This window comes from Myotis myotis, unplaced genomic scaffold (assembly GCF_014108235.1).
Source record: "Myotis myotis isolate mMyoMyo1 unplaced genomic scaffold, mMyoMyo1.p scaffold_m19_p_2, whole genome shotgun sequence".
In the NCBI taxonomy this organism is placed as follows: domain Eukaryota; kingdom Metazoa; phylum Chordata; class Mammalia; order Chiroptera; family Vespertilionidae; genus Myotis; species Myotis myotis.
Genome location: NW_023416324.1, coordinates 10,568,893 through 10,594,172, shown reverse-complemented (window position 1 = coordinate 10,594,172; position 25,280 = coordinate 10,568,893). Strand labels below are relative to the sequence as shown.

Below are 25,280 nucleotides of genomic sequence, written 5' to 3'. Positions count from 1 at the left end.
TGTCCTGGTCACAGAAGGAGCTGGGCCTGTGACCTGGCAGAGACAAACTACAACAAATGGTCTGGTGGAAGGGAAAGAAACCATTTCAGCTTCAACAACTTAAACACAACAAGAATGGTAACTGGGAGAAACCAAGATGGCGGCATAGGTTAACGCCAGAGTTTGCTGCCTCGAACAACCACTTCAAAAATACAACTAAAAGATGGAACAGACATCATCCAGAACCACAGGAAGGCTGGCTGAGTGGAAGTTCTACAACTAGGAGGAAAGAGACTAGCATACCAAGACTCAGAGGAGGCGCAGTGCTGAAGTGAAATACTAAGGTGCAGAGTGCATGCAGAGCAGGCTGGCAGCGGAGGGCACGGTTGTCTGTTTCAATCGGGAGGGAGTCTCAAACTCTGAGCTCCAGATCCGGGAGTCTCTAGGGACCCAGACTCAAATGGGACTGTCTGGCTTTGGTCAGAACTCGAAGGCAGCTTTCTCTCTGAGGTTTGCAGTGGTTGCTGGGACTCTGAGAGGCAGAGCCCCTCGGGACGGGACTGAGAGCAGCCATAACTGCTCGCTCCGCCCACCCTGTAGATCCCTCGGGACCTTCCCCGCCCAAGCCCTGCACAGAGGCATTTGCTGGATAGCCTTAGGCAAAGGCTAGATTAGCACCGCCCTAGAGATCCAGCACAGAAGTTCTCCCACTGCAGACACAGCTGATTCTCATAGCCAGTTGTCCTGGAGGTCAAATCACCCCATTACCGGCAACAATCAAGGCTTAACTACAACAAGACTGTGCACAAAGACCACAAGAGGGTGCACCAAGAAAGCATAAAAAATGCGGAGACAAAGAAACATGACAGAAATGGAGGATATAGAACTCAAAACCGCACTTTTAAGGTCTTTCAATAATTTTCTAGAAACTGCCGATAAACTTAATGAGATCTACAAGAAATCTAATGAGACCCTCCATGTTGTGATAAAGAACCAACTAGAAATTAAGCATACACTGACTGAAATAAAGAATATTATACAGACTCCCAACAGCAGACCAGAGGAGCACAAGAATCAAGTCAAAGATTTGAAATATGAAGAAGCAAAAAACACTCAACCGAAAAAGCAAAATGAAAAAAGAATCTGAAAATATGAAGATAGTGTAAGGAGCCTCTAGGACAGCTTCAAGTGTACCAACATCAGAATTATAGGGGTGCCAGAAGATGAGAGAGAGCAAGATATTGAAAACCTATTTGAAGAAATAATGACAGAAAACTTCCCCTACCTGGTGAAAGAAATAGACTTACAAGTCCAGGAAGCACAGAGAACCCCAAACAAAAGGAATCCAAAGAGGACCACACCAAGACACATCATAATTAAAATGCCAAGAGCAAACGACAAAGAGAGAATCTTAAAAGCAGCAAGAGAAAGACAGTCAGTTACCTACAAGGGAATACCCATACGAGTGTCAGCTGATTTCTCAACAGAAACTTTGCAGGCCAGAAGGGAGTAGCAAGAAATATTCAAAGTGATGAATAGCAAGAACCTACAACCAAGATTACTTTATCCAGCAAAGCTATCATTCAGAATTGAAGGTCAGATAAAGAGCTTCACAGATAAGGAAAAACTAAAGGAGTTCATCACCACCAAACCAGTATTATATGAAATGCTGAAAGGTATCCTTTAAGAAGAGGAAGAAAAAGAAAAAGGTAAAGATACAAATTATGAACAACAAATATGCATCTATCAACAAGTGAATCTAAGAATCAATTGAATAAATAATCTGATGAACAGAATGAACTGGTGATTATAATAGAATCAGGGACATAGAAAGAGAATGGACTGACTATTCTTGGGGGGGAAAGGGGTGTGGGAGATGTGGGAAGAGACTGGACAAAAATCGTGCACCTATGGATGAGGACAGTGGGTGGGGAGTGAGGGCGGAGGGTGGGGTGGGAACTGGGAGGAGGGGAGTTATTGGTGAAAAAAGAGGAACAAATGTAATAATCTGAACAATAAAGATTTAATTTTTTTAAAAAAAGAAAGAGTACTGTTTGATTACTAATGTTTAGATAGTTTTGGTAAACATTAAGTCTATTAGTAAAAAAATATTATTTTAGTCACACACACAAAAAAAAGAATGGTAACTGACCACCTTCCAGGACACCTAATACATAGCTATAACAATGTCCGTCAGTGTGGGAGACTGGACACTTGCCAGTTACTCCCAAAGACTACCAAGGATTGTAGACCATCACCGGTCTACAGCAACTGCTGGCAGCTACAGCTACATTTAAACCTGTAAGAGAATCAAAGGTTAATACAACATATTAATACAGTGAAACATAATATTGGCACGATGGCCGCTTCAGGCAGCCAAATCCTCCGCTACTAAACATGAGATGTGCCAGGGCTATACAAACATCTTAGGGAGGTGACTAAAGTCCACTCCTGACCCTCCTATATAAGGCAAAATTGTCCTCGTCTCTCTGGAGCCATGTCCATGAAGATGCAGGGATCACCTGAGTCTATTATACAGTTTTCTGCAGGTCACTGTCAGGGCTGTGCACTGTGGCCAGTTCTTCTTTCTAGCGGCAAACACAGCCTGTCCAATTTCCTTAAAATATATTCTGGCATGGGAGAAAGTTGTTTTGCTGAACACAGGTAGCTCAACCCCTATACAACTGGGCTTGGATCTCTGCCCAGCAAACTGAAGTCTACAAGCTCAACATTCAGCCTCTGGTTCTCCTAACCCAACGAGGTTTGGGCCAGTCTCTGAGTCAGACTCCTCCTCTCTTGGAGAACTTCAAAGTCCTGATGGCTTCCGGGTCCAGGGAGAGTGCCCCTTTGTTAACCCTGCCCATCAGCCACAGTGCTCCGCTCTCCTGCCTTTCCACCAGTTCCCTTTGTGGCAGAGCAGCAACCAGGCCTCCTCCAAGGGAGCACCCCGGAAGGGGACATCAGCCCTCCTTGTGAGCCAGCTGCTTCGCCTAGGGTCTCCCGGGGGCCCAGCCAGATCATCCCCCAGCAAATCCCAGAAGCCACTGCCCTCTCGCAGTGGCATGGACTCAAGCAGGTGGTTCAGGAGCTGGGCGGTGTTGTGACTTCAGCTTTGTTCCTCCTCCACTTTTCTAGCGGTCTGCAGCTGGTAACATAACTGCTAACACCCCCGCCCGCTTTGTCTCAGCCCAGGCCAGTTGCTTGTCTCCCTTTAAGCAATTTCAAAGGAGTTTCAAAGAAAACTACAGACTGCTCCCATAGAGTCCTCCCTCCCGGAGGCTGGTGTCCGACCTGTGGGGAAATATGACTCCTAGTCGGCCTGGAAAGACAACGGGTGCATAGGAGGTCTCCTGCAGACAGAAAGCCTGGAGATCACCTGAAATCCAGCTATAGACACTCTCAGAATCAGAAGGAGGGAGGAAGGGAAAGACCAGGCCAAGTCCTCCATGAGGATTCCAACAAACAATTGAAAACAGCAAGTCAAACAAAACACAGTCACAGGCAGGGTTAGTAATGATAGGGGGTGGCCTGCCAAACATGATTTCATAGGGAGTAAAGCCCAGGGTGTAAGGGGAGTTCCTTACTTGGTAAAGGGCATATGGTGGGAGAGACACCCAGTCCCCGCCTGTCTCCATGGGTAATTTGGTAAGGGTCTCCTTTAGAGTTCTGTTCATCCTTTCTACCTGCCCTGAACTCTGGGGCCTATAAAAATTTCCAATTTGCCCCAATAGCCCTGGCTACTACCTGGGTAACCTGTGAAATAAAGCTGGTCCATTGTCGGATCCTATCATAACAGGAAAACCATACCTGGATAAGATGTCTTCCAGCAGCTTACCACGAAATGAAAATTTCAAGTTAGCCAAATTTAATTAATTTGAAAACATGACAACTATTTTACTGTCAAATTTAATACTCTAACAATAATTTTAATTTATATCCTTGTGAAGGCTCTGAGCATTCCTGTTGTTAGACTAGATTGAGACATATTGTCTGTTAGCCAAGACTCCATTTATCTGGATTCTGATTTCAGCTGGACCAAATCTCTTTTGTTATTTGGTTCCTGATCTGGGCTGGGCATGGAAAGCAAGAAGCAGCCTTGGGGACAGGAGACCTTCCTCAGAAGGGGCGAGTGTTCAAGCCCCTGCACCATTGGGGGGGGTGAGGATCTGTGCCCCTCCTCTGTTGAACCCCAAGTTCTCTCCTACTGCCCCCCTGACTATGCCTGTCTTAGGTCCCCCCTCCCTGAGGGGGGGTCTTACCCGTCATTGACTACGGGCCATCCTCTTGGCCAAGTAGGGTGATGTGAGGTTCAGTTCTATCTCCTTGTTAACTTATGTCCCTCTGGCCTCCATGCCCAGCAACTGCCTTTGGATCCCCTCACCTGCTGGCAGGGCCCCGGCATTCATCATAGGGAACCCAGGTTTCTTCTCCAGAGAGGGCCCAGCTTACGCCATTGGGCAAGAGACGGATCCATGGTACCAGCTTTTCATTATCTCAGCTTGAACAGAGAGCTCAGATAACAGCTGTAGATGATTGGAATCCTCTTGGCAAAAAAGGTCAAGAGAGGTCAATACAGAATGCTTAAGTGCCTTCCCAGGGGCCCTTCCACACAGTGGAAGGGAATAAATCCTTTCATGTTTTACCTGGAAAAATGTTACCATATTACTGCTATCAGTCCCTTTTAAAGACTTTGACATAAGCTACTTAACTTTTGTTTAGGGAGGGAACATATAACCTTTAATTGTCCTTAGTTTAAGGAAAGCAGGGTTTTCTAGATTTACTATTGTCGACCCTTATAAAGCCAACTGCTCAGAAACATTGGTCTATCATATCACTAAAATTATATTAAGACTGTGATTGCTAATTAAGTATTAAAAATATCTTCTTAAAAACAGTATTAAATAAATCTGTGAGGCAAGCACACTTTCTGCCCCATCCACATTTCTGTAGTAAAACTTTGCCTTAAAGCTCCACCCCTGAAATTCCATCCTGCCTCAGTGAGCAGACATTCCTTCTGTGGTTGACTAAATCAGAGGGAGGGGCCTTTGCTGTTTCTAGATGGCAGCCCCCAGGGACACGGCAAGCCATGTGGCTGACATGGCGGCTGCCAAGTCATACAGCCCAAAATGGTGGTTGTCTACACTGTTTTTTTGACCGAGCAAACCAAAATCCCTAAGAGATAGATGGCCAACATTATATTGCAGACAAACTGAAATCTCATTAGCTGTTTATACCTTTCATAATTTTCTCAAAGAATATCAATTAAATTTAAACTGGTTTTTGTACTAAAAATTTTCAGTTGAGGTCATGAAATTAATCCTCTTTTTTAATCAGACCAATAAGCAAAGGCATTTAGCTACCACAACACACAATTTTTCCAAATTCAATCCGAACCTTAAAATTTTAGCTGGCAAGTCAAATATTCAGCATTTCTCAATCAGTAACATTTTTAAGAATAAACTTCAAAAATGCAAGACATAATCAACCAACAGATTCAATTCTGTCCTCAAGCAATATTTCAGCATTATTTCACTTCAAAATACCTAGACATAAGTTTTTATCATTTGAATTCAGTAAGCTCCAAGGTCCCAAGTTCCCAGCAGTTCTGGACAACCACACCTGAGGCTGGCAAGCAGGTTTGGCCCAGCCCTTGACTTTAAAATGACCATAATGCTTAAAGGAGTAGTTTGAGTTTGTCCCATAATGTCCATTCAGTAAGTCCACAGAATAAAACAGGGAAAAAACAATAACACAAACAAAGACAACTAAAGGGCCCAAAAGTATAGTCTTCCAACTCCATGGAAGCAAAACCAAAAGCTAGACGATGGCTGTACACCAACTGGCAGGAGCAACCCGCCTCGTCTCAGATCCTTGAGGGGAATACACATCCCTCCTAGGGAGCGGAACATCTTCCGACTCGCCCCGCCCATGGTCCTTCAGCAGTACATCCACGTAGACCAGGGGTGGGCAAACTTTTTGACTCGAGGGCCACAATGGGTTCTTAAACTGGACCAGAGGGCCGGAACAAAAGCATGGATGGAGTGTTTGTGTGAACTAATATAAATTCAAAGTAAACATCATTACATAAAAGGGTACGGTCTGTTTTTTCAATAGTTTTATTCATTTCAAACGGGCCGGATCCGGACTGAGGGCTGTAGTTTGCCCACGGCTAGCCTAGACAGTTTCGGGAACTACAGAATTTCAGAAGTGAGTTCACAAAGGACAGAACACACAACACAGGACAGAACATATAACACAGAACAGAATACACAACACACAGACACCTACTGCGGCCAGTCAGACTCTCGGGATTGGGGGTCCCTCGAGGGTCTTGGGGATCCCGGACGAGCCCCCAAATGTTATGCCCAGATTTCAGGATCCCCAAAAGTCCACCAGGGAGCCAGCCAAGTCTGATGCAAAAGCAAAGAGTCTTTATTTGAGCTAGCTCAAGCTCCCCATCCACCACACTCACCAACGCAGCGGCAGGAAGCAGAGAGAGAGGGAGCTCTGTGTGGAGAGAGGTTTTATAGGGGGGTTGGAGTAAGGGGAGGAGAGAGGACTGTGGGCCCTGCCGATTGGCCAGGCGCAAGTCGGTGTCTTGTTACGCAGGATGTGGTCATATCTATGGCGTGCACTTCCCTTGATTATCATTGGTTAGTTTAAAGAAATCCTAGATGTGGCTAGCAGAGGCTTGGGCTTCCAGGAAGAAGCTCCTTGCTGAGCACCTGGCTAATGGCTGCTGCCCAAAAATGGAGGATCAGGGGTAAGATGGAGGGCGTAGCCCTCACCCTGGGGCAAGATGGAGGGCATAGCCCTCTCCCTGGTGCAAGATGGAGGGCGTAGCCCTCACCCTTTCACCAATACTTATTTATGATGAAAATCTCTCAGCCAACTAGGAATAGAATGGCATTTCCTCAGCTTGATAAAGAACATCTACCAAAAAAAAAAAAAAAGTAATGATAATAACACTAACAACAACAACAACAAATCTAGACAAAGACCTTACATGCTTCACAAAAATTAACTCAAAATGAATCATAGACCCCAATGCAAAATAGGAAGCTATAAAACCCCTGAAAGATAACATAGGAGAAAGTCTAGATGACCTTGAGTTTGGTGATCACTTTGAGTGTGTGGGTGTGTTTCCCAACTTTGACTGTTGAGAAGGGCAGAAGCACTGACATCCCAGTAACAATAAGCATCCTATCTCCCAGATCTTTGTTTCTAAATACCATTCTCAGGAAGGAAGGAAGGAAGGAAGGAAGGAAGGAAGGAAGGGAGGGAGGAAGGAAGGGAGGAAATAAGGGTGTGGAGAAAGGAAAAGAACTAGGAATCCTAGGAGAAATGTATGATTGGAAAGTTAAAATACCAGATAGCTTGGAACATTTTGTAATGCCAGAAAGTAAGGAAATGCTAAGAAAAAAATGATGACGAGGGCATGCCAAAAGGACATAGCTGTCAACATAAAGGTGCTCTCCATGGCCAAGATGGGACAATCTGAGCAAGGAAACAAATAAGGATGGTATTGGCTCACACTCCATAGATGAAAATAATGAGCGCCTACTAATATAAATAATTATTTGAACAAATAAATACAAAGAAAAGCTCTTACCTACAGTAGAATTTAAATTCTTAACGTTGAAGGCAAGAAATAAAAAACAATTGTAATAATGCTTGCAGGCAAGAACATGGATTGATGCTAAAATCAGTGAGCACAAGTATGAGGAGAAATGGAACGTTTGTAAGGTTTCAAAGTAACTCCCCCCAAGATACATACTAATTACAAAAGGAAAAATAATAATTTTCCAGTGGGGATACCTGGCAGACACCACCTTACCAAGCGATCAAGGTGAACTCAGTATTAATGAGACCTATCGATATCATCGACCACTGATCCATTTCCCTGAGAGAGCGCACTGTCACTTCTGTGATAGTGCATACCCTCAATCTGGTCATGAGAAACACCAGATAAACCCAACTGAGGAACATTCTATAAACACTGGAGCAGTGCTCTTCAAAAAGTTTGAAGTTCACAAAAAGCAAAGAAAGACTAAGGAACGATTACAGATTGGAGATGTGAAAACTGCATGTGATGTAGCATCCTGAATTGGTTTGTGGAAAAAGACATTCGTAGGAAAACTGCTGACATTCCAATAAGGTCTGTAGATGAGCTAATAGTGTCCATTTGCTGGTTTCTATCATTGTACCATGGCTACATTTGGGGTGTTAACATTCGGGGAAGCTGGAATTCCCGGGGAATACAGGCATGTCCCACTACAACTTTCCTGTAAGTGTAAGGCTGAGTCTTTTAAGTATAAATAATTTAAAAATAAACAAAAAACTTTTCTGAACACTGATGATGCTCAAAGCACTTTCCATCTGAGAAGGTCTACCCTATGTAAAATTGCAACCCACCTTCACCCACTCCCTTTGTAGGGACACCATCTCTATTGCTTCTGTTCATTGCATGATCCCCACCGAACAGGCTATATAATTTATTTTTTATCTTTTGTTTATTCTTTGTCCCTCTCCACTAAAAAGGCACACCTTGAATACAGGTGTTTGTTTGTCCACTGATGTACTCCAAGTGTTTAAATTAGTCCTTGGGTGAAGGAGGCTGTCAAGAGGCCAAATCATGGACTTCGAGTTCTTGTGGGGGAAACCCTGAGAAGATGGGACAAGAGCGGCCACGTGGGCGGCCAGCAGAGTCCATGAGTGCTGCAGCCTGGACGCAGTGCCAGGGCCCTCCAGGATCAGGGCTGTCGGGGAGGCAGTTTGCCTATTGTAGACATGACCATGTTCCAAACACTGCGGTGCTTAACAAAAGACGAAGGTCTACTCTAGCCCCTCCCCTCTGAACCCTGACTTAGGCTAAAGCAAACAGCTCTGAGAGCAAAAATCCCAGGCAGACAGAGATCCCTGGAGGGTGATGGTTGCTAGGCACAAGTCCCACCAGCTGAGTGGCTTAAATGGCAGATGTATTGTTTCATCGTTCTTGAGGCCAAACGTTTGAGATCAAGGTCCTGGCGTGGCTGGTTCCTCAGGAGGGAGGGCCCTGAGAGAGAATCTGTTCCATTTTCTCCCCTAGTCGCTGGGGTTTCCCGCCACCTTCAGCATTTCTTGGCTTATAGAAGCATTGCTGACCTCAGCCTACATCTTCACATGGTGTCCTCGCTGCATGTGCCTGTGCCCAAATTTTCCCTTTTTGTAGGGACACCAGTACTAGGGGATTCAGCCTAATAACTTTATCTTAACTAATCACATCTTCAAAGGCCCTGTTTTCAAATAAGGTTACACTCTGAGATACTGGAAGTTGGGACTTCCACATAGGACTTGGCCCAGGGACTCAGTTCACCCTCACACAGGCCTAGCATCGGAACTACATTGCATCTCCGAGGTGAACGCTGCCTCGAAGGCTGTTAGCACAGACAAGCGTATGCTGCAGTCACTGCCAGTCTCAGTGACCAATGACTGAAACCAACACGTCCTTCTCCCTAAGTCCCATGAGGGTCTGTGGGTCTCTCCCAGGCAGGTGTTCTCCAGGCCCTGACTCAGGGATCCAACCTGCTGCCCTGCTTCTGTTCCCACCACGAGGGACAGGGAAAGGCCCCTCGGCACCAATGCTCAGGTGCTCTCACCAGAGCCAGTCCCCTGGGCCTGCACACCTGGAGGGGCACCTGGGGAAGGGGGCACAGGTGGAGTGTTTATTAAAGGTTGCTGGTTTGAGTCCTGGTCAAGGCACATGCCAGGGTTGCCAGCTCAATCCCTGGTGGGAGGTGTGCAGGAGGCAGCAATCTCACATTGATGTTTCTCTTTCTCTCTCTCCCTTTCCCTTCCTCACTCTAAAAATCAATAAAATATTTTAATAAATAAATAAAAATGATATATACCAGAGAGGTCCTATATACTAGTACATTTTACGCAGCTTCCCATAATGATAACATCTTACATAAATAGACACAGCCCATTATCAAAGCCAGGAAATGAAACTTAGTATAGTGCTATTCACTAAACTACAAACCTCTTGCCTCTGCCATGCTGGCTGTTTTGGGGCTGGTGTCAAGGAGTGTTTTCTGAAGGCTGGGAAGCTCAATTCTGAGCATGTCTTGAAGAGCACCTGGGGAAGGGGCACAGGTGGAGTGTTTATTAAAGGTTGCTGGTTTGAGTCCTGGTCAAGGCACATGCCAGGGTTGCCAGCTCAATCCCTGGTGGGAGGTGTACAGGAGGAAGCAATCTCACATTGATATTTCTCTTTCTCTCTCTCCCTTTCCCTTCCTCTCTCTCTAAAAATCAATAAAATATTTTAATTAATAAATAAAAATGATACATACCAGAGAGGTCCTATATACTAGTACATTTTACCCAGCTTCCCATAATGATAACATCTTACATAAATAGATACATCCCATTATCAAAACCAGGAAATGAACCTTGGTATAGTGCTATTCACTAAACTACAAACATCTGGCCTCTGCCACGATGGCTGTTTTGGGGCTGGTGTCAGGGAGTGTTTACCGAAGGCCCTGGAAGATCAATGCTGAGCATGTGTTGAAGGGCCAGGGAGAAGGTATTTGCTTTAGGAATTAAAGCTGGAGTCACCCATATATATCCCTGACGGCTGAAGAAGAAAGAACAATAGACCTGGGAAGCAGTCATCAGTTCCGTCTCTGGACAAGGTGAGGACTGGGGTAAGGTGGAGGCAGCGCTTTAGGGTGAACTCCAGGGCAGGCTCTGGCTTTTTCCAAAGAGGAGGATGCGGAGGAGGAGAAGAAAAAGAAAGAGGAGCACGAAGAGAAGGTGGAGGCGCTGACCCAATAGGAAGGGACCATCTCCTTCACTGCACCCCTTTCCCTGCTGGGTCCCCAGGTTGGGTGGATAGTGGGGGGGCAAGACAAGTCCTCACACCCCTACCACCTCCCGCATTTTGTAGAGGTTGAGTATGTACTTCTGGTGAATGAATGATTGGTGGAATCAATGAATAACAATAAATGCCCCGCCTTTTTTAAATGCCCCAATTCCTATACCAAATGCCACATTCAGCCAAAGAAAGGAGCAATCCTTGCCTCAGTGATGGGCCTGCTGGCGTGAAGATGAGCCCTAGCCTGCAGCAGCAGGAGCCCCTAGCCTCTCCTGACTGTGGTTCCAGGGAGGCAACTGGTGCTCACACCCAGCGCCTGGTTACTGGAATGGACTGAAGTCAGAAATGAGGCCCCTGGGAAAGATTACAAAGAAATCTACAATTTTGGTATCCACTAACAGAACATAAGGTTTTTCCATCCTCAGCTCTGTCCTGCCAGCTAATGAGGGGAAGAAAAGGAGATAGCCCAGGGCTATAGGCATGCCAAACTTTGAGTCCACTCACTGGAGGCACTCCCACCCCGTTTGCATACCCACCAACTCCCATCCTTCCCTAAGGGGCAGCTATTTAAGGGGAGCTGGAGTTCCGATTTAACAAGATCAGCCCTGTCAGGAGTATGGGTCCTGCTCAGTGGCTGCCTTTAAGAGTGGCTGTGTTGGCATATGTGTCCATGTGTATTTATGCATGTGTATGTTGCATACATGGACAAATACATGCATGCGCATGATTTGGGGGGATGTGCACAAGTGTGTTGTATGAGTATGTGAGTGATTGTATGAAAGGAGGTCTGCATTAGCGGGTGAGCTCAGCAGTGGGTATATGCATGCATATGTGGGTGACTATATATGCATTTGCGCATGTGTATATGGGTAAGGGGTTGGAAAGTCTTGCAAAGAGAGGGTTCTGTGCTTTAGTTTTGGAAAAAAATATTGGAGATTGGACTTCATAGATGGAATACCCAAGCCTTGAATCCGGTTGGAACAAGTAATATATGTCTAATAGGGGTGGGGGGGAGGTGCACAACCTATGACCTTGGGAGTCTCCAAGTTGGTTGGGACGACCTGGTTGCACGCTCCAGGAACTCTCAGTCTGATGGGGAGTGTGGACATCTCCTGAGCGTACCATGTGGGTGTCTCCTTGGGTCTGAGGCCTGCATGTGTGTGAAAATAGTCAAACAGAGCTGTGAAGGGTCAGGAGGCCCTGTGTGTGCACGCTCCTTGTGTGTTCGTGTGTGACAAAGGTAGTCATCCTGGAATGAGGAGCATGTCTGTGTGTCCCTCTGAAGGTTCCTTTCTCCAGGGTTGCTGAGCAGGGGGCCAGTGCAAAAGCTGGGACCACCTGGGAGAGGAGTCTAGGCCAATCCATCTGCATTTCTCACGCAGGGGACTGTCCACATGAAGACCCTTCTGTTGTTGGCCTTTACCATGGCCTTTGATAAGAGCGAACACTGACCTCTGGCCACAAGGGGGCAGCCCAAGATGAAAGCACCCTTAGCCCCAGCTTTCCTTCCCATTTCCACAGGCCCTCTCTCAGTGGAAGGGAGAGAGGCCCTAGCGGGAGGGGGAGTAGCAGAGAGGGGAGGAGAAAGAGGGCACAGGGCCCCAGGCCCCATTCCCAGGCGATGTCCTTCCAGGCCTGCTGCAGACCCACGGGAGTTTGCTGGATTTCCAGAAAATGATTCGGTTGGCGACAGGAAAGGATGCTGTGTCCAGTTATGGTTTCTATGGTTGCTACTGTGGCTTGGGCGGCCGAGGATCCCCCATGGATGCAACGGATCGGTGAGGCCGTCCCAGCCCTCCCCTGCCTCTTCCCACTTGTGGCCCCCGCAGGGCTGGGAGCTGCCAGGCAGGGCTAGTGCCATTGTCACAGAACTCCAGGAGGTCCCAGCTGGAAAAGCAGCCAGCATGTTAGAAACTCCGCTCTAGACCATTACAAGGTCATTGGGTCTCTGCCCAGGGTCAAGGGGGAAGACCATGGGGACCAGGCTCCCTGGAGCTGTGGGGTAGCAGCCCCAATCACATCTCCTCACCACAGGTGCTGCGCCGCACATGACTGTTGCTACAGACGTCTGCAGAGGCAGAAATGTGGCACCAAGTTTCTGAACTACAACTTTGCTTACCGAAATGGCCAAATCATCTGTGGTAAGGACGTCCTACAACAGTGATGGCGAACCTTTTGATCTCGGCGTGTCAGCATTTTGAAAAACTCTAACTTAACTCTGGTGCCGTGTCACATATAGAAATTTTTTGATATTTGCAACCATAGTAAAACAAAGATTTATATTTTTGATATTTATTTTATATATTTGAATGCCATTTAACAAAGAAAAATCTACCAAAAAAATGAGTTCGCATGTCACCTCTGACACGCATCTCATAGGTTCGCCATCACTGTCCTACAATTTCACCCTGTCTCCTTGGTTTCTCTTACTGAGTGCCCACTGTGCTGGGCACTGTGCTGAGCACCAGAGATAGAAATACAATGGGGCGCCCTGGCCAGTTTGGCTCAATGGATAGAGCATCAGCCGTGGGTTCAATTCCAGCAGCACGTACCTCTGTTGCAAGCTCAACCCCCAACCCCCAGTTGGGTGCGTGCAGGAGGCAACCAATTGATGTGTCTCTTTCACATCAAATGTGTGTGTCTCTCCCCCTCTGAAGCAGGGGGTCCCTCGGGGGTGAGGACGACGGAGCCCCAACGGGCTAGTGTGTCTGCATGCACGACTCCAGGGACCAGGTTCAGTGACGCAGATCCATTTTATTGTGGAACTACAGGGGTATATATAGCATGAGGGGACCAATCAGAGGGAGACCCGTTGCTATAGGCGACCAATGGCTGAAAGGCTGGGGTACTGTGCACATGGCTCTAGGAGTTAGTTCAGGCAAGCTTGCTACTTCCTGGTGTGCCAAGGAAGCATGTCATGGTGGAGTGTGCTGACACCATTGCATCAGCCGCAGCGCTGAGACAAACTTCCCGAGTTCTACTACACCCCTCCCTTCCACTCTCCCTAAAAATCATGGGATAATATCCTCAGGTGATGATTAAAAACAACAACAAAAAAAGTAAAAGAAATACAAAGGGAAAGTGTCCCTGCCTCAGGGAGCTCATAGGTGAGTGGGAAGTAAAGACAAGGAAAACACTAGATGGGAGACTCCAATAGGCAGGAAGCCAAAGGGCAGGGCCCTGAGCACAGCCTGCGGTCCAGGAAGGCTCCTGACAGCCAAGCTGAGTCTTTAAGGCTGTGCAGAGAACCTCCTCCCCCCTGGTGCCTGCACAGCCTTAAAGACACAGCTTGGATGTCAGGGGCCAGCCTTTTCCCCCCCTTCTGCTCCCCGACCTTGGCCATGAGTTGCCAAGACGCCTGGTGCCACTCCAACATCATGGTCTTACCCCATAGAAGAGGCCTTCCTACAAGAGGGCTCAGCGGGGTCAAAGGGCCCAAGGGAAGGGGGACAGTTCTGTGAGCCTGAAGGAGAGGGAGTGGTGAGGGATGAGGCTGAAGGAAAGGGAGGGGCCAGGCCAAGCCCAAGGCCATTCTGTATTTAGATTTTGTCCTAGAGCAGGGGGAGCTCTTGAGCAAAGGAGTGGCATGAACAGATTTGCATTTGGGAGGATTCCCCCAGGGTGGGTAGAGACGATGGGACTGGGAGGCGGGGGCAGCAGTGAGAAGACCATTGCCATTGGACATATGACAATGGTAGTCTTGATGGGAGGGCTGAGAGTGTCATTTCAGGTAGAATCAGCAGAGCTTGGTGGTTGCCTGGGTAGAGGGATAGGGAGCTGTTGGGTGGGTATCCGGACCCGTGGATGGAACAGGAGGTGGTCCAGGTGGGTCAAGGGAGGAGGAGTTCTATGTAGACATGTTTAAGAGGCTCCCAGAACACCCAGGGAGATGTGAAGCAGGCGACTGGACGTAGGGACCGGCAGCTCCAGGGAGGGGTCTGGACAAGGCACGGGTTCAGGACTCACAGCAGAGAGCTAGTAGTGGGATATGCTCGCCCATTTGATGTCTAAAGGCCCAGACAGAAGAGAGAGGACGGCCTGTCAGAGAGGGAGAGGAGACAGAGAGAAGGTCAAGGAGTGGACAGCAACCGATTTAACACCAAGTCTTGAGGATAAGGGCTGACAGGCTCCGCGGATTTAGAGGCAGGAAGACCCCTGAGGACCTCACTGGGGTTGTTGCCATGGAGTGTGAGGGCAAATCCAGATTGGGGGGTTGGGTGTGGTGAGAGTGAGTGGGACATGAAGCCAAGATGTCCTGGGGCACGATTTGCTCTGAAGGGGAGGAGAGAGCTGGGTGGTCAATGGAAGGGTTTGCCCAGTGGCCCTGGACAGCAGACCCGCTGCTGGGATTTTGAGAAAGTATCGCCTCTCCCCAACACCCTGAGCTCTTTAAGATCAGAAATGGTGTCTCCCTGTCATGACCTCTCCGCAGGGCCCTGTGTCTTAGCAGGCTTTGGGTCGTAAGCAACGGGATGCCCAACCACAAGAGGCTTGGGTAATGGGGAAGTCTGACTGGTCTGGCAGAGGGCAGTGCGGGGACGGGGTAGGTGGTAGCTTCTCAACCGTGTGGTCAGAGATACAGCCTTTCCCCACCTTCTGCTCCCCGACCTTGGCCATGGGATGCCAAGACGCCTGGTGCCACTCCAACCTCATGGCCTTACCCCATAGAAGAGGCTTTCCCCCTCCGACATCTCTATTTGGGGGAGGAAATGAACCCTTCCCACAGCCCCCAGGAGACTTCCCCTGTGGCTCATTGACTAGAACAAGGTCACGTGCTCTCAGAGACCAGTCATTGAAAGGAAAAGAGAGGAGCATGACTGGTTTACACCAATCACAACCCATTCCCAGGCCCTAGGCTAGGGGCTGGGGTTTGCAGCTGGACACACCTGTTGGGAAGAAGAAAGTGTCTCCCAGTGCTTGGGGGCGGGCGTCCCCGTCAGACTGGGCGCTCGCTCCCCGAGGGCAGGAGCTCTGTCTTCCCATCGGAAGGACCCGGAGCCTAGGTGCTTGCCCGGACTAGACGCATCTGGAGGACAGGGGCCATCGAACATTCCCAAACCCTCAGCCAGGTTTATTTTCTTGTGATTCCAGGGAAGCAGGATCGCTGTCGCAGGCAGCTGTGTGAATGTGATAAAAGAGCTGCCTCCTGTTTTGCGAGAAACCTGAAAACCTACAAGAAACAGTACCAATTCTACCCCAACCGGAAGTGCCGTGGGAGAGACCTCCAGTGCTGAGGTCCCGCCCCCGGAAGCCTCGCCTCCCACGCTGAGCTCCCCTCTCTGGCCCCCACCCCTCCCCACCCTGGCTAGTTCCTGCAAAGAAGGAAACACCCCTCTCCCATCCCAGAGACAAGCCAGGAGCCCCTCTACCCCCCAGAGAGAAGCCTTCCTTCCAGAATGAGAAGCCCCGGGGCATGTGGCCTGGCGCCTTTCCCCTCTTCCTTGGGAGGCAGGAGATGTCCCGTCCCCACTGCTCTCCAAGTCCCGCTTCCTGCTTAGCCCTGGCGGCTACATTCCCAGGGTCTGCTCTAAATAAAGCAATTAGTTCATTGACAAACTGTGTACGTGTCTGTGTATGTGTGTGTGTATGTGTGTGTGCATGCTCACATGTGTGAGTGTGGTGAACGTGTGGGAGAGTGTGAGTGTGTGTGTGTGCGCCCACATGTGTGAATGTGGTGTGTGTGTGTGTGTTAGTGTGTGTGAGTGTGTGCATGTGTGTATGTGTTAATGTGTGTGAGTGTGTGTATGTATGTGTGAGTGTGTTTGTGTATGATTGTGAGTGTGTGTGTGAGAGTGTGTGGGGGGTGTGTGTGAGTATGTGTATGTATGTGTGTGATTGTGTGAGAGAGTGTGTGTGAGTTGTCTGTATGAGTGTGAGTGTGAGTGTGTGTGTAAGTGTGAATGTGTGTGAGAATGGGTATATGGGTGTGTGTGTGTGCCCGTATGTGTGTATGTATGTGAGTGTGTGTGTGTGTGTATGTGTGTGTGTGTGTCTGCCTGCCTTGGTGTGAGAACAAACTGGTACAAGGCGATGTAGTGTCAGGGGTTATAAATACAGACTCCAGTCAGACTGGCTGAGTCACATCCGCCAGCGCCACCTCGCTGAGCCTTTCTCCCCTCCTCTCATTGGCGACAGCTTTGGGCTTATTGGAGAACTGAGAGAGGTACCAGCACCAGTGAGACCCAGCTGTGGCTGCTCCTTCCTTGGGCAAGAGCAGCTCCTGCTGGCCTGTGGGGGAAAACAGAGCCTCGGTCTTGATGTCTGGGGAGCTACGATTCGCACCTCCACGGGCAATATCCCCCTGTGTGTCCGGCCCGGGGGAGGTGGGCGCAGGTGTCGCTGGCCAGCAGCTGGATCCCAGGGCGCTATCCCCTCACCAGGGCCGGCTTCCCGGGCTGCCAGTCCCACAGGCCCGTGCTCGTAAGGGCATCGCACCTCCTTGCCTGCTGTGTCCCAGCCACCTTGAAATGCAGCATAACCTAGGGCCCCGCTTTTTATTCTGCACTGACACCCACAAATGACTGCTGGTGGCTACTTGCCCTCCCGTCACCCAGGTTCCGCTGGGAGAGTCGCACCTGGGCCTGCTACTTGAACAATCACCATCGGGGTGGCTGGGCGAGGGGCCCTGCTTGGGGCGTGGGTGAGAGCTGGGCTTTAACCCAGGCGTGACCCAGAGGCGGTGCCTTCTGTCACTCATCTCCCAGAAGGGCTGCCTTTTTCTAATTCGGCATAAAGACGCTTCCTTTGCTGGCGGGAGCCCTGCTCATGTCCACGGCCACCCATAATAAGAGAAATGCACATTAAAACTCCACTGAAATGTCATTTGTATGTATCAGAATAGATAAAAACCCAAAAGCATGACAGCCTGCCCTGTTGACAAGGCTGTGGGGGGGAGGGGAGGAGAGGACAGGCGCTGTGGGAGGGCCAATCAGCATATCCATCAACATTATGAATGTGTATATCCTTTGGTTCGGCGATCCTTCTTCCAGAAATTTGCTCTATGAAGGCACACAGGCACATGCAGAGCAATTCCTGGGGAATTTTTTTATTGCCACATTATTCTGAATTGGATTGGAAATAACCCAAGTATCTGTGTAGAGCAGACTAATGAAATAAGCAATGACGACCTCAAATGGAATACTTCTGTTTAGGGAGGGAGGCTTTCTCTGTGGCAGATAGGAAATCGCCATGAGGGCAGCCAGGGAAAGGAATGGGGTGAAGGGCAGCGTCGGGAGTGGGGTGCTGCAGTTATGGAGGAAAGGGTGGAAGTGTGAACACATATGTGTTGCTATTGCCATACACCTTGAAGGACACACAAGAAGTTCATTAGAATGGCTGCCTATGGAGAGAAAGCAGGGCAAGCATGGGAATGGGGTGGGCACAGATGTGTGAGAGGAAGACTCCTCGATGTGAAATTTGTAGCCCCATGCTTGCATTTCCTATTCAAAAGAAAGTGAGCATCAGCAAACACATTCCCCTCCTCAGACAGCCACCAAATGTTAGACCATATAGTCTCATCCAGGAATTGTCCAACTGCGGCGTCTTTCTTTTTTTTTTCCCAATAAGGTCTGTAGATGAGTTAATAGTGTCCGCTTGCTGGTTCCTATCATTGTACCATGGCTACATGGGGGTGTTAACATTCAGGGAAGCTGGAATTCCCAGGGAATATAAGCATGTCCCACTTCAACTTTCCTGTAAGTGTAAGTGTGTTTCAAAATAAGGTGCTTTTTTTTAAGAGAGAGAAATAAGTAATTTTTCCTCATACGCAAAATAGGAAATCGTAGTAAAAAAAAAATTCAGCCATAATCCTGAGATGAAAAAGAACCATTGCCAAAAGGCTGAGTTTTTGTACTAGCCAGCTTGGCTCAGTGGATGAAGCGTCAGCCTGTGGACTGAAGGGTCCCAGGTTTGATTCCGGTCAAGGGCATGTACCTGGGTTGTGGGCTTGATCCCCAGTGGGGGTGTGCAGGAGGCAGCCGATCAATGATTCTCTCTCATCATTGATGTTTCTATCTCTCCTTCTCCCTTTCTCTCTGAAATCAATAAAGAAATATATTTTTTAAGAAAAGGTTGAGTCTTTTAAGTATAAGTTATTAAAAAAAAAAAAAACTTTCCGCCCTAACGGGTTTGGCTCAGTGGATAGAGCGTCGGCCTGCAGACTGGAAGGTTCCAGGTTCGATCCCAGCCAAGGGCATGTGCCTTGGTTGTGGGCATATCACCAGTAGGAGGTGTGCAGGAGGCAGCTGATCAATGTTCCTCTCTCATCAATGTTTCTGACTCTCTGTCCCTATCCTCTCCTCTCTGTGAAAAATCAATAAAATATATTTTTAAAAAAACTTTTCTGAACACTGATGGTGCTCAAAGCACTTTCCATCTGAGAAGGTCCACCCTACGTAAAATTGCAACCCACCTTCACCCACTCCCTCTTGCCACACCTTCTCCATCTCTATTGCTTCTATTCATTTCATGATCCCCACTGAACAGGCTATATAATTTATTTTTTGTGTCTTTTGTTTATTCTTTGTCCCTCTCCACTAAAAAGGCGCACCTCGAATACAGGTGTTTGTTTTGTCCACTGATGTACTCCAAATGCTTACATTAGTCCTTGGGTGAAGGAGGCTGTCAAGAGACCAAATCATGGACTTCTAATTCTTGTGGGGGAAACCCTGAGAAGATGGGACAAGAGCAGCCATGTGGGCTGCCAGCAGAGTCCATGAGTGCTGCGGCCTGGACGCAGTGCCAGGGCCCTCCAGGATCGGGGCTGTCAGGGAGGCAGTTTGCCTATTGTAGACATGACCATGTTCCAAAAACTGTGGTGCTTAACAAAAGACCAAGGTCTACTCTAGCCCCTCCCCTCTGAACCCTGACTTAGGCTAAAGCTAACAACTATGAGAGCGAAAATCCCAGGCAGACAGAGGTCCCTGGAGGGTGATGGTTGCTAGGAACAAGTCCCACCAGCTGAGTGGCTTAAATGGCAGATGTATTGTTTCATCATTCTTGAGGCCAGAAGTTTCAGATCAAGGTCCTGGTGTGGCCAGTTCCTTGGGAGGGAGGATCCTGAGAGAGAATCTGCTCCATTTTCTCCCCTAGCCGCTGGGGTTTCCCGCCACCTTCAGCGTTTCTTGGCTTATAGAAGCATGGTCGACCTCAGCCTATATCTTCACATGGTGTCCTCACTGCGTGTGTCTGTGCCCAAATTTTCCCTTTTTGTACGGACACGAGTACTAGTGGATTCAGCCTAATAACTTTATCTTAACTAATCACATCTTCAAGGCCCTATTTTCAAATAAGGTTACACTCCGAGATACTGGAAGTTAGGACTTCTACATAGGACTTGGCCCAGGGACTCAGTTCACCCTCACACAAGCCTAGCATCGGAACTACATTGCATCTCCAAGGTGAACGCTGCCTCGAAGGCTGTTAGCACAGACGAGCTTATGCTGCAGTCACTACCAGTCTCAGTGACCAGTGACTGAAAACAACACGTCCTTCGCCCTAAGTCCCATGAGGGTCTGTGGGTCTCTTCCGGGCAGGTGTTCTCCAGGCCCTGACTCAGGGATCCAACCTGCTGCCCTGCATCTGGTCCCACCACCAGGGACAGGGAAAGGCCCCTCGGCACCAATGCTCAGGTGCTCTCACCGGAGCCAGTCCCCTGGGCCTGCGCACCTGGAGGGACACCTGGGGAAGGGGCACAGGTGGAGTGTTTAGGAGCTCCGGCATCTGCCACGCTGGCTGTTTTGGGGCTGGTGTCAGGGAGTCTTTACCGAAGGCCCTGGAAAATCAATGCTGAGCATGTCTTGAAGGGCCGGGAAGAAGGTATTTGCTTTAGGAAGTAAAGCTGGAGTCACCCATGTCCCTGACGGCTGAAAAGAAAGAACAATAGACCTGGGAAGCAGTCATCAGTTCCGTCTCCGGACAAGGTGAGTGAGGACTGGGGTAAGGTGGAGGCAGCGCTTCAGGGTGAACTCCGGGGCAGGCTCTGACTTTTTCCAGAAGGGGAGGATGCGGAGGAGGAGAAGAAAAAGAAAGAGGAGCACGAAGAGAAGGTGGAGGCCCTGGCCCGATAGGAAGGAACCATCTGCTTCACTGCACCCCTTTCCCTGCTGGGGCGCTGGGTGCAGTGGAGGTTGGGGGGCAGGACAAATCCTCACACCCCTACCACTTCCCTCAGAAGCTCACATGGATCCTGGCATTTTGTAGAGGTTGAGTATGTACTTCCGGTGAATGAATGATTGATGGAATAAATGAATAACAAGAAATGTCCCCCCTTTTTTAAATGCCCCCATTCCTATACCAAATGCCACATTCAGCCAAAAAAAAGGAGCAATCCTAGCCCCGGCGATGGGCCTGCAGGCCTGCAGATAAGCCCTAGACTGCAGCAGTGGACACCCCTGCCCTCTCCTGACTGTGGTTCCAGGGAGGCGACTGGTGCTCACACCCAGCGCCTGGTTACGGGAATGGACTGAAGTCAGGAATGAGGCCCCTGGAAAGATTACAAAATAATCTACAATTTTGGCATCCGCTAACAGCACATACTGTTTTTCTATCCTCAGCTCTATCCTGCAGGCTAATGAGGGGGGAAAAAGGGGATAGCCCAGGGCTATAAGCATGCCAAACTTTGAGTCCATTCACTGGAGGCACTCCCACCCTGTTTGCATACCCACCAACTCCCATCCTTCCCTAGGGGGCAGCTATTTAAGGGGAGCTGGAGTTCAGACTTAACAAGACCAGCACTTGGAGCTATTAACACCAGCATTCTCTGTGAGGTAACACCCCAAAATCCATGCCCTGTCAGGAGTATGGGTCTTGCTCAGTGGCTGCCTTTAAGAGTGGCTGTGTTGGCATATGTGTCCATGTGTATTTATGCATATGTTTGTTGCATACATGGACATATATATGCATGCGCATGATTTGGGGGGGATGTGCACAAGTGTGTTGTATGAGCATGTGAGTGATTGTATGAAAGGAGGTCTGCATTAGCGGGTGAGCTCAGCAGTGGGTATATGCATACATATGTGTGTGACTATACGTGCATTTGCGCATGTGTATATGGCTAAGGGGTTGGAAAGTCTTGCAAAGAGAGGGTTCTGTGCTTTAGTTTTGGAAAAAAATATTGGAGATTGGACTTCATAGATGGAATTCCCAAGCCTTGAATCGGTGAGAACAAGTAAGATATGTCTAATGGGGGTTAGGGGAGAGGTACACGACCTATGACCTTGGGAGTCTCCAAGTTGGTTGGGATGACCTGGTTGCACCCTCCAGCAACTCTCAGTCTGATTGTGAGCGTGGACATCTCCTGAGCGTACGGTGTGGGGGTCTCCTTGGGTCTGAGGCCTGCATGTGTGTGAAAATAGTCAAACAGAGCTGGGAAGGGTCAGGAGGCCCTGTGTGTGCACGCTCCTGTGTGTTTGTGTGTGACAAAGGTAGTCATCCTGGATCCAGGAGCATGTCTGTGTGTTGCCTTGAAGGTTCCTTTCTCCAGGGTTGCTGAGTACGAGCCAAAGAGCAGGGGGCCAGGGCAGAAGCTGGGACCACCTGGGAGAGGAGTCTAGGCCAATCCATCTGCATTTCTCACGCAGGGGACTGTCCACATGAAGACCCTTCTGTTGTTGGCCTTGACCATGGCCTTTGGTAAGAGCGAACCCTGACCTCTGGCCACAAGGGGGCAGCCCAAGATGAAAGCACCCTTAGCCCCAGCTTTCCTTCCAATTTCCACAGGCCCTCTCTCAGTGGGTGGCAGAGAGGCCCTAGCGGGAGGGGGAGTAGCAGAGAGGGGCAGAGGTGGAGGGCATAGGCCCCCCGGCCCCATTCCCAGATGATGTCCTTCCAGGCCTGCTGCAGACCCACGGGAGTTTGCTGGATTTCCAGAAAATGATTGAGTTCAAGACAGGAAAGGGTGCTGTGTCCAGATATGGCTTCTATGGTTGCTACTGTGGCTGGGGCGGCCGAGGATCCCCCAAGGATGCAACGGATCGGTGAGGCCACCCCAGCCCTCCCACCCTCTGCCCACTCATGGCCCCCGCAGAGCTGGGAGCTGCCAGGCAGGGCTGCTGCCCTTCGTCACAGAACCCCAGGAGGTCCCAGCTGGAAAAGCAGCCAGCATGTTGGAAACTCTGCTCTAGACCATTGCAGGGTCATTGGGTCTCTGCCCAGGGGCATGGGGCAAGACCACGGTGGACCAGGCTCCCTGGAGCTGTGGGGAAGCAGCCCCAATCACATCTCCTTGCCGCAGGTGCTGCGCCGCACATGACTGTTGCTACAGACGTCTGCAGAGGCAGAAATGTGGCACCAAGTATCTGAACTACAACTTTGCTTACCGAAATGGCCAAATCGTCTGTGGTAAGGACGTCCTACAACAGTGATGGTGAACCTTTTGATCTCGGCGTGTCAGCATTTTGAAAAACCCTAACTCAACTCTGGTGCCATGTCACATATAGAAATTTTTTGATATTTGCAACCATAGTAAAACAAAGATTTCTATTTTTGATATTTATTTTATATATTTAAATGCCATTTAAAAAAAAAAAAAAAATAAATGCCATTTAACAAAGAAAAATCTACCAAAAAAATGAGTTCGCATGTCACCTCTGACACGAGTGTCATAGGTTCGCCATCACTGTCCTACAATTTCACCCCGTCTCCTTGTTTTCTCTCTCTGCCTCCTGAACAAGTCTGAGATACCCTCTCTTAGAATAATATTATAAGCCATGCTAGATGCTCAGATCTTAGAGCAGCAGCCCAAGGACCAAAGGGTCGGTGGTTTGATTCCTGGCCAAGGGCACATACATTGGTTGTAGGTTCAATCCCTGGCCCCATATCGGGACTAATATGTGAGGCAACCAATTGATGCCCACTGTGCTGGGCACTGTGCTGAGCACCGGAGAGAATTACAAAGGGGCACCTTGGCCCTTTTGGCTCAGTGGTAAGAGCATCGGCCGTGGGTTCAATTCCAGCAGCATGTACCTCTGTTGCAAACTCGACCCCCAACCCCCAGTTGGGTGCATGCAGGAGGCAACCAATCGATGTGTCTCTTTCACATCAATGTTTCTCTCTGTGTGTGTCTCTCTCCCTCCCTTCCACTATCCCTAAAAATCAATGGGAAAATATCCTCAGGTGATGATTAACAACAACAACAACAAAAAAAGGGGAAGAAATACAAGGGGACAGTGTCCCTGCCTCAGGGAGCTCATAGGTGAGTGGTAAGAAAAGATAAGGAAAACACTAGATGGGAAACTCCGATAGGCAGGCAGCCAAAGGGCAGGGCCCTGAGCACAGGCTGCATCCAGGAAGGCTCCTGATATCCAAGCTGAGTCTTTAAGGCTGTGCAGGCACCAGAGGGGAGGAGGGTGCCAGGGGGGAGGAGGGTGCCTGCACAGCCTTAAAGACTCAGCTTGGATGTCAGGAGTCAGCCTTTTCCCATCTTCTGCTCCCCGACCGTGGCCATGGAATGCCAAGACGCCTGGTGTCAGTCCAGCCTCATGGCCTTACCCCATAGAAGAGCCCCCCCAACCCCCGCCCCCACCTTCTCTATTTGGGAGGAAATTAATCCTTCCCACAGCCTCCAGGAGACTTCCCCTGTGGCTCATTGGCCAGAACAAGGTTACATGTTCCCAGAGACCAATCATTGAAAGGAAAAAGGGAGGAGCATGACGGGTTTACACCAATCACAACCCATTCCCAGGCCCTAGGGCAGTGGTTCTCAACCTTGGCTGCACATTAGAATCAACTGGGAATCTTTTTAAAATCCTGATTTCTGGGCCTCATCCTCTGGAAATTTTGTTTCTTTGTTATGGGGTGACTTTGTTACTAATGTTGTGGCCTCACCCCATAACAAAGAAACAGAATTTCCGGAGGATGAGGCCCAGAAATCAGACTTTTAAAAAGATTCCCAGGGGATTCTAATGTGCAGCAAAGGTTGAGAACCACTGCTCTTGGGGCTGGGGCTTTGCACCTGGACACACCTGTTGGGAAGAAGAAAGTGTCTCCCAGTGCTTGGGGGCGGGCGTCCCCATCAGACTGGGCGCTCGCTCCCCGAGGGCAGGAGCTCTGTCTTCCAATCGGAAGGACCTGGAGCCTAGGTGCTTGCCTGGACTAGACGCGCCTGGAGGACAGGACCTGTGTCCTTCCCACAGGAGCCATCAAACATTCCCAAACCCTCAGCCAGGTTTATTTTCTTGTGATTCCAGGGAAGCAGGATCACTGTCGCAGGCAGCTGTGTGAATGTGATAAAACAGCGGCCTCCTGTTTTGCGAGAAACTGGAAAACCTACAAGAAAGAGTACCAATACTACCCCAACTGGAACTGCCGTGGGAGAGACCACCGGTGCTGAGGTCCCGCCCCCGGAAGCCTCGCCTCCCACGCTGAGCTCCCCTCTCTGGCCCCCACCCCTCCCCACCCTGGCTAGTTCCTGGCAAAGAAGGAAACACCCCTCTCCCATCCCAGA

At 49.1% G+C, this 25,280-nt stretch overlaps 2 protein-coding genes across 4 annotated transcripts; both read left to right on the top strand.

Moving 5' to 3' along the window:
• The first annotated feature begins 12,163 nt into the window (after nucleotides 1-12,163).
• On the top strand, nucleotides 12,164-16,393 carry LOC118676459 (phospholipase A2, membrane associated-like). Its single transcript, XM_036350429.1, has 4 exons — nucleotides 12,164-12,270; nucleotides 12,470-12,615; nucleotides 12,872-12,978; nucleotides 15,929-16,393. The coding sequence occupies exons 1-4, from the start codon at nucleotides 12,232-12,234 to the stop codon at nucleotides 16,069-16,071; spliced, it is 435 nt and encodes a 144-aa protein (XP_036206322.1). The 5' UTR covers nucleotides 12,164-12,231; the 3' UTR covers nucleotides 16,072-16,393.
• A 5,081-nt stretch (nucleotides 16,394-21,474) lies between these two features.
• On the top strand, nucleotides 21,475-25,274 carry LOC118676956 (phospholipase A2, membrane associated-like). Of its 3 annotated transcripts, none has more exons than XM_036351624.1 (5): nucleotides 21,475-21,603; nucleotides 22,306-22,468; nucleotides 22,668-22,812; nucleotides 23,070-23,176; nucleotides 25,024-25,274. In XM_036351624.1, the coding sequence occupies exons 2-5, from the start codon at nucleotides 22,429-22,431 to the stop codon at nucleotides 25,164-25,166; spliced, it is 435 nt and encodes a 144-aa protein (XP_036207517.1). In that variant the 5' UTR covers nucleotides 21,475-21,603; nucleotides 22,306-22,428; the 3' UTR covers nucleotides 25,167-25,274. The 3 variants fall into 3 exon arrangements, with proteins under 3 accessions (XP_036207517.1, XP_036207519.1, XP_036207518.1); XM_036351626.1 differs by having other exon boundaries at nucleotides 21,530-21,603; nucleotides 22,417-22,468; XM_036351625.1 differs by having other exon boundaries at nucleotides 21,534-21,603; nucleotides 22,320-22,468.
• The last annotated feature ends 6 nt before the right edge of the window (nucleotides 25,275-25,280 follow it).

What these genes read in the sequence shown, in the direction of transcription:
- LOC118676956 (XM_036351624.1), top strand. Translation starts at nt 22,429, where the DNA reads ATGAAGACCCTTCTGTTGTTGGCCTTGACCATGGCCTTTG. An exon ending in GGCCTTGACCATGGCCTTTG is followed by an intron (nt 22,469 to 22,667) that starts GTAAGAGCGAAC and finishes ATGTCCTTCCAG; the next exon opens with GCCTGCTGCAGACCCACGGG. An exon ending in AAATGGCCAAATCGTCTGTG is followed by an intron (nt 23,177 to 25,023) that starts GTAAGGACGTCC and finishes TTGTGATTCCAG; the next exon opens with GGAAGCAGGATCACTGTCGC.
- LOC118676459 (XM_036350429.1), top strand. Translation starts at nt 12,232, where the DNA reads ATGAAGACCCTTCTGTTGTTGGCCTTTACCATGGCCTTT. An exon ending in TGGCCTTTACCATGGCCTTT is followed by an intron (nt 12,271 to 12,469) that starts GATAAGAGCGAA and finishes GATGTCCTTCCA; the next exon opens with GGCCTGCTGCAGACCCACGG. An exon ending in AAATGGCCAAATCATCTGTG is followed by an intron (nt 12,979 to 15,928) that starts GTAAGGACGTCC and finishes TTGTGATTCCAG; the next exon opens with GGAAGCAGGATCGCTGTCGC.